Below are 12,770 nucleotides of genomic sequence, written 5' to 3'. Positions count from 1 at the left end.
GCCCAGAGATGCGTCCAGAGAGAGGGGCGGGGCTGGGACGCAGGCTTGGGAAGAGCCACAACTCAGGAAGGGAGAGGGCCGCTGGAGGCCAAGAAGAACAGGGCCAGGAGGGCATCGAGGGCCAGGCAGGGCTTCTGACCCTGGAGGCTGTGAAGAGAAGCCGGCTGGGCCTCATGAAACCTTGGAGCAAATTCAGCATTTCCAGAAGGTCTCTGACGTTCCACGCACTTGTTGAACTCTTCCAGCCCTGGAGTGGGTGCCCAGAAAAGAGAACAGTTCCCATACTGGTGGGAACTGCCTGCCAGGCGCCTTACCCCGTGGGACTGGCAGACGTGACACAGACAGCAGACACTTCCTCATCTCTCCAGGACCTTTAACCCAGTGGCCTCTGTGTGAGCTGGGGCTTTAGCCAAGCATCGGGGAGCCAAGACTCGGATACGCAAGCAGTTTCTGCAGGTAACTTTTCTTCATCTTCTTTCTTCCTTTTTAAATAATCAGATTGGTTTTCTTTTTAATTCTTTCTACCCAGTGCATGAACTTACTCTCATTATGAAAAAGTCAAATAATATAGAAGTGTAGAGAAAAAAACACCAGTCCTCAGTCCCTCTGCTGCTCCCAAAATCCCACTTCCCTCCTGCAAGTTGCTAATGTGAAGGTTGACGTTTATCCTTTCAGATTACATATACGTACACACATACATGAATGTCTATTATTTATACCAGGCAGTATGTTTACACAGGGTGTGAAGCCACCTGACTACAGCCGATCCACACGAGGGCACCCTCAGGCATTCTGGCTGGGGCCCACCGACTCTTACAGCTGGCACATAGTACAGCTCCATTTGGAGGACTCTCCAACCAGACCAAAAGAGGTAACCCAATTCTCCTTCCCTGCTGGTTCCTTTGCTTCTACCTCCAGTCCAAGCCTTGGTATTCCCATCTGCCCCAAACTAAAGAAGAAAGGTCTTTTTTGCAACGATGGTAAAAACTAACACATTTTGAAGACTTATTTAGGTATTAAATGCTTTTTTACATGCTTAATATTTTATCCTCACATTGGTCCTTATGTTGTGTTATTCTCATTCTATGGATGAGTAAAGTGAGGCTTGGAGATGTTAAGTAATTTTCCCAAAGCCACATACTGAGAAGATAGGCCTCAACCTAATTGTGATTTGAAAGTTTGTCTTAACTTTAACATTGTACTGCTTCAAGGTCCCTCTTTGCTTCTGGTAATCAATGTTGTTATCATGCCGTTTATGAGGCCAAGCCAAATCCACACCATTTACAAACCCAAACTCAGTGCTCCCCAATATTCTGAACCTAGCATCTATTTCACTCCTTTATGACTGTATCCTTTCAACCATCTGCATTTCTTCTTTGCTCTTGGGATAGTCATTCCAGATGCCATCAGCAAGGTTGCTTCCTTTTTTAGAGAATAATCTAGTCCTTCATTTGCAGTCTTGATTTCTTCTAAGATGTTTACTTGAAATAAAAACACTTTTAAGTCTCAGGATCCAAACAGATTTCTCTCTGCCTGCCCATTCATTTATAAGCTCGGTGAGAGCAGGCACTGAATCGTACTCACTTTTATGTCCTCATGGCCTAATAGACCTTCAGTAAATGTTGACTGAAGAAATCACTCGATGCCTCTGGCCAGTTATTGAGCAGGCCCAGTCAGATGTTTGAAGATCATTGCAGTGGCTACTTAAGAAACAAAGACTGCTGGACCAACACAAATTACACCAGGTCCAAGGCTGTGTGCCTCAAGGATCTTCTCAGACCAACACCACAGAGCCAAGGAATACCAGCTGAGACAACAGAGCTCTTCTCAGAAAACCCTGGGCCATGTAGGCTGACACTGAACCTTATCTGTTCCGTCAGTGACATATGGCACCAGAGCAAGGAAGACAGTTTTAAACTGCTTTACTATAGCACAAATTACTGTAGCATTATTTCATACCCTAAAATATGAAAAGAACGTGTTTTCTGTGGATTACATATGTATGTGTAAAAGAAGAAAATAAAACTCAGTATATCACTTTAAAAATGGGTCCTGGTTAAATAGCATTGCTATGCTTAATACTGGAGTTAAAATGCCAACAGAAATAAATTGTTTAATAAACAGTATATGACGCAGTGAGGCCGCGCAGTAAAAAAAAAAAACAAAAAAAAAACAGTATATGTCTCACTATTTATTTCCAACTTAGTCATTTGTAATTTTACAGTTAAACTCCCTTGTTACTCTAGAGATTCCATTTCTACTCTAACATTCCATATTTCAGTGCTTGGATAAAGTTAATTATTACCATGAAATGTTTTAATCCACTAAATATAATTAAGGGTATAAAATAGTAGACTCTAGAACGCAACGGCTGAGATTCTAATTCCAGCTCCCCAAATATTAATGTATGTGACCTTGGGGAAGAGACCTACCCCCTCCTTCAATTTTCTCATCCATAAATTAGGCATAATACTCCCTCTCCTATGATGAATGTACTATATGAGTTAGTGTTTGTAAAACAATGGTACCTAGCACATTGTAAGTGCTACGTAAGATCAGTAGGGAGTTAGAAAAAAACTAAACAAAACTTCACTTTTTTCCACAAATACAGGGAAAAAAAAATGGAGTAAAAAGCAGCTCTGTGCTCTTCTTGGAGCTCTCACTGGAACTACAACTCCACAGTCCCAATTCCAAGAAAGATATGTGATGATTCATTCAATAATTTGAGGGCCTACTATGTGCTGAAACTCACCATGAATCAGACACAGCCTCTGCTGGTCAAAGAGCTTACAGTCAGGTTAGAGATCAGAATTTTAATCCACTTTTTCTTACAGATGAGAAAACTGAGGTCCAGAGAAGCTGTGCCTTGCTCAAAGTCACACAGCTAAATAGCACCAGAGGTGAGACCAGAAACTAGGTCTTTCCACAACTCTCAGCTCAGAACTCTTTCCAAAGGGCCACCCACCTATCTGAGCGCCACATCTCAATTTCTATTTGAGACTCTACCTAGCTTTTGTGACTTTCCCATATTTGCACCCACGACTACCATCCTCCCAAACCTGGAGCCTAGGGTTTAGGAAAGAAAACACTGAGCACAGAAGAGAAAGTTTCAGGCTGGGCGGTTTGAACCTTCCTCTTAAAGAAAAGGTTGCGCTCTACACCTTGCGTTAACTCTTCCGGTACCGGAAAGGCTGAGGCCGTTAAAAAGAAAAAAAAAAAGGAAGAGTGGTCCCACTCTGAACCGATAGAGTGGAATGCCCGCCTCCTGGTGCAGCAGCATCAATGATAGATGGGGAGTCACTTGTCACAGGGCTGTGGGCGGGGGCCAGGCCCCGCGAGGGCCGCGGGACCGGAGGGTGAGCGCGGCTAAGCGCAGGCTCAGAGAAGACAGCCTGCAGGAGGTGATGGTCAAAGACCCTGGGAGAAGGTGGCCAGTGGGAGGAAAGGTAGTCACTTGGAGACGAGGCAGAGCTGCAGGAAGTGAAGGATTCTGGAGGTGACAGCAAGGAGAGCACACAACTGCGAGGGGTGGCTGAAGCTTCTGTGCGAACACCGGCCGGGTGCGAGCTAGGAAAGGAGGGCAGCGCGCCGGCGCCGCCGGAGGGTCCCGCCCGGGCGTGAGGGGAGTGCCATGTCTCGCGAGCGGCATCCCAGCACCGACATCCCCCGCAACCTGAGCTTCATCGCCTCACTGACAGAGCGCGCCTACTACCTCAGCCAGCGGCCCAGCCTCGGGGAGGAGCCAGAGGAGGAACCAAGCGAGGGAGGGACGCGTCTCGGGGCCCGATCCCGAGCTCCAGGTCCCAGTCGGGGGCGCCGGGCTCGTTCTGCGCCCGCCGGAGGCGGCGGGACCCGGGCGCTCCGCAACCACAGCCCCGATACCCGTAAGAGAGTGCGTTTCGCTGACGCACTGGGGCTGGAGCTGACAGCCGTGCGCCGCTTCCGCCCGGGAGAGCTGCCCCGGGTGCCCCGCCACGTGCAGGTCCAGCTGCAGAGGGACGCCCTCCGCCACTTCGCGCCGTGCCAGCCCCGCTCCCGAGGCCTCCAGGTAGGCGGCAGAGGCACTCCGCTTCCCCAGGACTCCCTCAGCTTGGCCTCGGCGGAAGTGTGGGAGTGGATTTACCTAGAAGCACCCATCTCTATCCCCAACCCTGCTCTCTCTCACCCTCTTTGGGATTCCCTTGGGCGAGTTCCCTAGGCCACTCTCCCTGCTAACTCCCCCCCGGCTGCCCCGACGCCAGGGTCGGCCTCCGATTGGCCCGGCGCCTCACCCTGACCCCGCCCCCGTTCTCCCCCCGCCTCTCTCCTTCCCCCGGCTCCCTCTTTCCAGCTCCTCCTTTCCCTACAGGAGGCGCGCGCCGCCCTGGAGCCGGCCAGCGAGCCGGGCTTCGCCGCCCGCCTGCAGGCTCAGCGCATCTGCCTGGAACGCGTCGAGGCGGGCCCGCTGGGCGTGGCCGGGAGCGCGCGCGTGCTGGACCTGGCCTACGAGAAGCGCGTGAGCGTGCGCTGGAGTGCAGACGGCTGGCGGAGCCAACGAGAGGCGCCCGCCGCCTACGCCGGCCCGGCCCCACCCCCGCCGCGCGCCGACCGCTTCTCCTTCCGCCTGCCGGCGCCACCCATTGGAGGTTCCCTACTCTTCGCCCTGCGGTACCGCGTGACGGGCCGCGAGTTCTGGGACAACAACGGCGGCCGTGACTATGCTCTGCGTGGGCCGGAGCACCCGGGCAGTGGCGGAAACCCGGAGCCCCAGGGCTGGATCCACTTTATCTGAGACGCAGGCGGCCAACGGCGGAAAAAAATCAAAGGCACCAGAAGGGCTGGGAGATCCCAAACATTTGCCTGGGAGGAATGGGAGAAACCGGGATTGGCGGGGAGCTGTCCTAGAGTCAAGTCAGGGAGGGCGAGGAGAATGGGAGAAACCAAAGGGGTGTAGGGAGTGGGTGGACTTAAAGCCGAGGAGACTGGGGTGGATGTGAGTGGATGAACCCACGTCATAGAAAAGGGAGACGGAAGGGGTGCTGGAATATTAGGAAAGAAGCAAAAGGACGATGGTGACGTTCTCTTCCGTGAGTGGGTACTGGGAGAAAGTGAGTAGGTGGGTCAGGCCTAGGTAGTCAGAGGTTGAGGACACCTCTTTGGTACTCAGGAGGTATTTTATGTGAACTAGAAACATACCGCAGTTGAAATCATTTAGATTGATGGTTCACTCCCTCTTACTGGTCTTTGCCACCCCAGGTCCCACAGCCTTTCTGTCCTAGCTTTAACTCAGCCATAGTTACCTAGCTTAAGTTCCAGGAATTTGGCCATTGCTCCCCAGGCCCCGGCATTAATGACAGGATTCCCTTGTCACCCCTGCAATCCCTGGTTTCTGGTTTCGGTCTCTGCTTACTGGCTGGGGAGTGATGGCTGGTAACAGAGCTCCTTCCTCCAGGCAGTCCTGGGATGAAAATGAAAGCAAAACCAACTCCAGGCCTTGTAGCTAAATAATGTGGTGCCTAAGGGGTGAGTGCAATCAGGGAAGGGGTGAGTGCAATCAGGGGCTTCCAGAAAAATGCCAGCCTTACCTTTCTGGGTGCCTTCTGATGACCTCTAAGAACTTTATGGATTGTATTTGTGAAGGGACAAGCGAAACACGGGACTGTTTCTGCCTCAGAAGAAAAGGAAATCACTGACTAGCTGGATAACTTCGGGCAAGTTACTTCACCTCTCTGGGCCCCCGTTTCCTCCTTGAGAAACAGCAATTGGATTAGTTGATCTTTTAGGCCCCTTCTTGCTCTGACATTGTATGATCTGTGAGGGGCAGAATGTGAATTAGAAGCCACATTCTCCAGCCTGCAGTTGGAGTGCTTACGGTTCAGAACACACAGCACCCCAAGTGTCTGGTTGGGCCTGAGAATGGTCCTCCAGTTTTTGACACATGTTCCAGAGCCCAGGAAACATCCCATAACCAGCCTGAAGTCTCAGGATATTCCAGGGCCTCTTTCAAACCACAGCTCATCCTCTGCCCCCTTGCTTTTTGCTCTTGCCCCACAGACTTCCAGCCTGGGTGCTATGAGACAGCTTGTGGGAGGTGCCTCTTGGGGAAAATGATGCTTGGGAGCCCCTAAGATGAAACAGTGTTGGGGACTTTCTTGAGGTTAAAGGATTATTGGTATAAGAAATGGGGAAAAAAAAAGAAATGGAAAACATTTCAAATAAACAGAGCAGCTTGAAAATTAAATGGTGCCAGAAGATAGCAGTCTGTTCCATACCCTGAGCAAGTGAATGGGAAAGCTGGACTCTCCTACCCATTCCCATTCATGCCTTATGTTTCCTGGTTAACCTCTGCTGGGTGTTTGTTTTTTCGCTCCTTTCACCCTGTTTCTAAGCTCTTCTCTTTCCTTCTGCCCCTCTCACCATTTTCATTTTCTTTTAGCATGTATGGTATTTACCTTCATTTCCTCTAATTCCATCTGCCTCCCTCTTCATCCTTGTTGATCTCTGCTATTCCTTCTCCCTCCAGAAGGAGTGGAGAACCTGCTTCCTTTTCTCCAAGACCATGGTTGGTCCACTTTCCTCTCTCAGGCTCCTTCTTGACAGTCTCCTAGAAGGGAGAAGAAGCAGTTCCTGATGCTACAGATGAGCATGGAGCTCCCAGGTAACCAGCTCCCCCAAACCCATTTCTTTCTGTTACTGATTTCTCGAAAACTTTTGGATTCCCCTTTTACCACTCAGTGAGAGAAGGTAGACACACATGTGCCCATACACGCATTCAGAATAGAGTATGGGGCTTGTTTATCGTGCCCCTCCTCTCCAAAACCCTAATTCTTTAAAGAAAAGATTAAAAGAGAAACCCCAAGTCACTCAAATGCCCACTTAAATGTTATCCTTATCTGATAAAGAAAACAAAGAATTTCATGTATCTTGTGGATCACCTTCAGGTCAGAGTTCCAGCAGAGTGAAGAGACAAAGTGTACTGGAAGCCACCAAGCAATGCACTTTTTAGTCACCAATGAAGAGCCCAAGGGAGGATAATGGAGCGGGAGGGTTGCTTATTGTGTATGCATGACTGTTACCTTGTATTTAGCAAACTCAAGAGCCCACGTTATTTATCCACTAAAATCTGGTGCCTTGCATGCATTATCATCCTCAAAACAACCCTATGAATTGAGTAATGTTATTCTTGTTTTAGAGAGAAAACAGTTCAGAAAAGCTCAGTAATTTATTCAAGATCACACAACTAGTAAATGGCAGAGCTAGGGTTGTGAACGCAGGAGATCTCCAGAGCCTCTGTGCATAAGCATGATGTCATAATATTTTCCTTTAAAAACAAAATTAAAACCTTGCCATTAAAAAAAAAAAACAACAAAAAACAGAAACCCTTGCCACATATCTCGTACTAGGAAAAGTTTCTAATTGTGCTCTGCCTTCCCAGCGTCCCTAACTGGCTTGGGAAAGGCAAAGCACTGAGGGTCCCAAGCTTCATCTGCTCCTTCCAGAAGCTTGCTGCTGCTTTCTGTGACCCTGTGATCAGCAAGGAACCACTTCGCCTGCCTGCTGGAGAATTTAGGAACCCATGTGAACTCCAGCCTTCCCATACACTGGGATTCTGTTCTGGCCCTAGGTAGTCCACACCTGTTGACGTGCTGCGCACCTTCTTACCCTCCCTCCCCTCCGCCCGACTCTAGCCTTGAATTGCCCAGTTCCCTAATATTTACACTGGAAGGGTTCATGAACAGGCTAATTGCTGGATGGTCGGTCTCCTGGAGCCCGAATAATACTAAGGGCATAAATGCAAATGGATCTGGGGTCAGGGAACCAAAGAGAATTCATTGTTCTTGAGCTTTATCTCTTAAGAATTACCCTTGCTCACCCATTCCTCTATTCTCAGCTTTATAGAGCCAAGACATGAGTCTTGTGGTTTTTCCATACAGAGTTGCTACAGGGTAGTGGTGGGAAGGTGGTAAGCTGCAAGTCAAATCTGACGTGAGAAACACTAGGAATTCGGCAGAATCTTTAGAGGTGTGCCATGTGTTAGGCACAGGACTTTCCTGTAAAGCGTGATGACTATGAACAGGAACAGTTGAGGGTATAACCTGTCAGCCATGGCCTGGGAAGTGCCACATGAGAAAGCTGTACCATGGTCACGGGCTGGGTCCCTGAAGCAACACAGCAGGAACGCTCCTGCCCTTTCCTCTCTCATCCAGACCTCAGATGTCCTTCCTACATACTCCTCCTGTTCCTTTGTTTTCCTTTATGAATGTAGCTCATCATTTATCTTAATAAGCCCTAACTCAGCTTTCCAATCTTATCCCACATTCCCTTTCTTCTAACTCCTGTTTCTCTGGAGCTCCTCTGGATCTTGGCAATCCATAGATCACAATTCAGAGACCTGAAAAGGCTTGTCTTCTAGATTCCTCTAGAGATGAGGACACAGGTCCAGAGATGAGAAGGGACACCAGCTGGGTCAGAGAATTTGTTTGTACAACTGCAGATGGGACTTAAACCCAAGCCTCCTGACCACATTCTATTCCCAGGCTACCGAAGAGTCCTCTCTCCACAGGGACAGACCCATGATTTTTCTTGGCAAGGGATACATCAGAAGTGTTTCATTTTCTGCTTCTAGTTTCCATTCCCTACTGCATTCAGGCAGAAAGAGAAACAAAAGGGACCAGTATATCATTAGCCTTGGCACTTGTTTCAGTGATGTTGCTGAAGAACAGTGAAGTTGCTAAAACAAAGAAACAACTAGATAATCTACCCATTGAATAGCTAACCTAGAGAGGAAATAAAAGTGTGTTCTGTGAATCCCCCCAAACCACTGTTCTCACCAGACCCTCCCCAAACCTCCCCACCTCCTTCACAGCGCAGCTTGGTACTCTGGACCCCATACCTGCTGGTATTGTGCCTCATTTCAGCTTCCTCATGCAACTGCCCTCCCTTTTGGATAAAAGACCTCATATTTGAAATAAAGCTGAAATTTGAAAAGAAAGTATAAGATGTTGATAAGTATTATTTTGGGGGGGCTGAGGGTAGCAAGAGACCCAGAGGCAAGATTTCTTTCTCCCTCTCACCCGTCATTGCTTGGCCATCTCATTTCTTGAGATGGGAAGGAGATAATGGAGGAGTTGGGCAGCCCTGTTACGAGACACTCCTATTGTATGACACTACCATTTTGGGCAGTGGTAGGGAAAGTTACCAGGCCTGGTGCTTAACTCCCCTCTACCATGCACCCAGAACCAGTTGCTGCTGCAATTAAAGGGAATACCTCAGGTAAAAGGTTTCCCCTTTGGTGGGGTGCTCTTAAGGGATCATCTAAATTACATTCTGCTCCTTAGGCAGTAGAGGGAAGATCAAAGCCCCTTTGTCAAGGGTAACCCTAAAACAAAGAACAAGAAGCATAATGGAGAGGAAAAGCAAGGACCTTTGTCTAATACAAAATGAAGTGACAGAAACAGATATTAAAGGGGAGTAACCTTGAAAAAGACTGAGTTCTAAAATAGTTATTGACTCCCACATCACCTGAATGATGAAAGAGTCCAATTACCCTCAAAGTAATGAAAGGACATGACTTTAGGGAAGCCCTAGCCCTAGAATAATCAGATGCCATGTCATTAGATCATAATGGCGAAGTTGTGATGTCACTGCAGAGTACCCACTCTTTAGTACACATTGTAACTGAAACCAGATATGCTGAAGAGTAGAATTGGCATGAGGAGCAGACACCCAAGGAGAGGTAACTGAGGGCTTTCCAGGGGTTCCCTCCATGGCTTATTGCCTAGGGTTGCTCCATGGCCCTAATGTCTTTCTAGACGTTTCACATCTTAGTTTGGTTATAGGTTTGTCTGAAATCTTCTGCAAACTCCTTTATTGCAGCTTTTGCTATCCTAAGTCCTCCATACTTGGCATCTGTGATTGGTCAGCCCTCCCCTCCGGTGTTTCTCAGGACAGAGCATAGAACATTAGAGCAGGGTTTCCCTAAATGGGGCAGAAACTCACCATATCCATTTCATTCCCAGGGATAGATCCAAGTTTTTGGTTGTCTGAAGCACACAACTTATGGACCCTTTTTTCAAGAAAAATAAAATACATAAGGCACAAGAGTGAATATATTTCAGGATGAGAAAAAATATAACAGTCATAATTTTTAAAAAACTGATAAAGATCACAAAATCAAGAAAAACAAAATTTTAAAGTTATCTATGTGGCAAACCTAAATATTTTCCCCTACAATTTTGTTTTTGGCTGCACACTCTTTGATATCAGTCTTTTAATATGATTACATATAATTTTTCATAAAGAGGTAATTCCATCACCATGATCACTTAAAAAAAATTTTTTTGGATCATTTAAAAAATTTCACCTTCACACCTTGTAAGTGAACAATTATGTTCACATAATTGGGGGGGAGGATTTTGTCAAACTTGGGAAAACCCTACCAAATTTCTTTAGTATATGTGGTGTAAGATTTTGGAGCATTTTCAAATTTTGTAATAATGAATAACATAACTGAATTGTTGACATTAGTAGTATTCCTGGAGGCTGTATATTAGTTTGTTAGAGCTGCCATAACAAAATACTTAGACTGGGTCACTTATAATATGGAAATTTTCTCACGGTTTTGAGGCTAGAAGCCTGAGATCCAGACGTTGGCAGGGTTGATTCCATTCTGAGGTTCCTCTCTCTTGGCTTGTGGATAGCCATCTTCTCCCTATGTCTTCATATGGTCTGTCCTACCTGCATGTCTGCATCCAAATTCCGTCTTCTTATAAGGATAGCAGTTATACTGAATTGACTTACCCTAAAGACCTTATTTTAATTACCTCTGAATAGACCTTATTTCCAAATATGGTTACATTCTGAGGTACTGGGAGTTAGGACTTTAACAGGAATTTTAGGGGGACACAGTTCAGCCTATAACATTATAAATACTATTAACTGTTCAAAGAAGTAACTGCAAACCACAGATATGTAACTCCTAAACCCAAACTAAATGTATTCCCAACTCAACTTCATTAGTCAATCCCAAAATGCCCATGGCCTCTTCACTGCCACTGGACAAAAAGAGAAGGGTGATAGAGGGGAAGTCAGAAAGAGACATCGATCTTGACCAACTGCAGTTTGAATTTTTTTTTTTTTAATTCTACAAAAACATATTAACACATTGCTGAGACTCTTCCAGTGCTTTGGAAGAGATCTGTGCAAGAGAGGACTCTTAACTTCCTCCAGCTTCCTTAGCTATTGGGTAATTGTGTATCTGGTCAGTCCTGCTAATGTTACTGAGCCATGCAAAGGGGGAAGGAGTTTTCACTAAAGATTGAGGATGACGATGACGTGGTAGGTCCACATTCTTCAGCACTAGTTCCTGGAACTGCTTCGATGATCACTGACTTGCTAACTTCCTTCTCTGATAATGTCAAGTCTGGACCTCTTCCTCTTTTCCACTCCCCTACTCCAGTCCACTCCATCCTCTTCTTACATGTAAGGGTGAAACCCACATAAAAGAGGGAGTCTTCAGCCTGCTTTCCAGAACCAGGGCACAGGAATTTCTTTCCTTGGATGATTCTTCTCTTAAATCTTGGGTCTTTGACTCTTCTGCATACCTCTGACTTGGAAGTGTGTATCCTTCTGAGACAAATGTGACTGAGTTGTCTACATTTCATAATTCCCAGCCCATGATCTGTGATGCCCAGAAGGATTGACTTAACCCCCCAGGAGCAGCCACTAAATTTTCACAGTTCCTGCCTGGCTTTCTAGCCAAACAAACTGAGTTCTTCCCACTCAATATCCAGCCTCATTGTTTGGATTAAAAGAATGAGCCCTCCATTGACAGCTGAGGGTTGTCACTGCCTAAAATGTTTCACTTTTCCCTTTCTTCCTTACATACAAACCATTGGGGTTATTATAATAAGTCTTGAGTTCGGAGGTCTGTATATAGCACCGGCCTTGGCTTAAATCCTAAGTGATCAAAAGTTTCTAACTCTAAAGCTGAGTAGATTATTTCTGTTGCTTACTCCTATCATGCTTTTAAGGGATACTAGTTTGAAGGGCATGGCTCTTAGGACTTGGGATTGTTACCAAATGTACTGAGAGAAGGGAGGAAGGTGCAAATGCAGAGTCAACAGGAAAAGCTGAATTAGAGATACATTTCTCATGCTTGGCAACCTTTAAAGAGCTCTAGACCTTAGTGTGGAGCAATGAAGAATCCGAAGTATCAGTTATGATGGTTGACTTTTTACAGGGTATATGGGGAGTGGTGAGATCTGTGGAATACAGGGCACCATTCTGAAACTGTTTTATAAATTATTTTAAGTATATAAGCTGCTGCTGCTGCTAAGTCACTTCAGTCGTGTCTGACTCTGTGCGACCCCTTAGACGGAAGTCCACCAGGCTCCCCCGTCCCTGGGATTCTCCAGGCAAGAACACTGGAGTGGGTTGCCATTTCCTTCTCCAATGCATGAAAGTGAAAAGTGAAAGTGAAGTCGCTCAGTCGTGTCTGACCCTCAGCGACCCCATGGACTGCAGCCTTCCAGGCTCCTCCGTCCATGGGATTTTCCAGGCAAGAGTACTGGAGTGGGGGTGCCATTGCCTTCTCCGAGTATATAAGCTATTGTGACCTAAATAAACAAGAGAAGACTATCGTGAGAACAGAAGAGTCACTTCAGAAAGTATTGTTCCTAAGTTTTGGTCAGAAGACAGAATCCTAACTATACAAACTTTTGGCCCAGAATTTTGGAGTGTGTGCAATACTAAGTCGTTAGAAAGCCCGTTTTATTATAATCCCTTTCTTG

General features: G+C 46.7%; 1 protein-coding gene across 3 annotated transcripts; it reads left to right on the top strand.

Annotated features, from left to right (window-relative positions):
- The first annotated feature begins 48 nt into the window (after positions 1-48).
- Positions 49-8,745, top strand: PPP1R3E (protein phosphatase 1 regulatory subunit 3E). 3 transcript variants are annotated; one of them, XM_044925317.2, is made up of 4 exons: positions 49-456; positions 740-871; positions 2,835-4,048; positions 4,349-8,745. In XM_044925317.2, exons 3-4 carry the CDS (start codon positions 3,632-3,634, stop codon positions 4,769-4,771), a joined length of 840 nt encoding a protein of 279 aa, XP_044781252.1. In that variant the 5' UTR covers positions 49-456; positions 740-871; positions 2,835-3,631; the 3' UTR covers positions 4,772-8,745. The 3 variants fall into 3 exon arrangements, with proteins under 3 accessions (XP_044781252.1, XP_044781251.1, XP_044781250.1); XM_044925316.2 differs by having other exon boundaries at positions 727-871; positions 4,331-8,745; XM_044925315.2 differs by having other exon boundaries at positions 723-871; positions 4,331-8,745.
- The last annotated feature ends 4,025 nt before the right edge of the window (positions 8,746-12,770 follow it).

This window comes from Bubalus bubalis, chromosome 11 (assembly GCF_019923935.1).
Source record: "Bubalus bubalis isolate 160015118507 breed Murrah chromosome 11, NDDB_SH_1, whole genome shotgun sequence".
NCBI classification, from domain to species: domain Eukaryota; kingdom Metazoa; phylum Chordata; class Mammalia; order Artiodactyla; family Bovidae; genus Bubalus; species Bubalus bubalis.
Note: the sequence above shows the minus strand (reverse complement) of the source record. Positions and strands in the feature narration are given on the sequence as shown.

What these genes read in the sequence shown, in the direction of transcription:
- PPP1R3E (XM_044925316.2), top strand. Translation starts at nt 3,632, where the DNA reads ATGTCTCGCGAGCGGCATCCCAGCACCGACATCCCCCGCAACCTGAGC. An exon ending in CCCGCTCCCGAGGCCTCCAG is followed by an intron (nt 4,049 to 4,330) that starts GTAGGCGGCAGA and finishes CCCTCTTTCCAG; the next exon opens with CTCCTCCTTTCCCTACAGGA.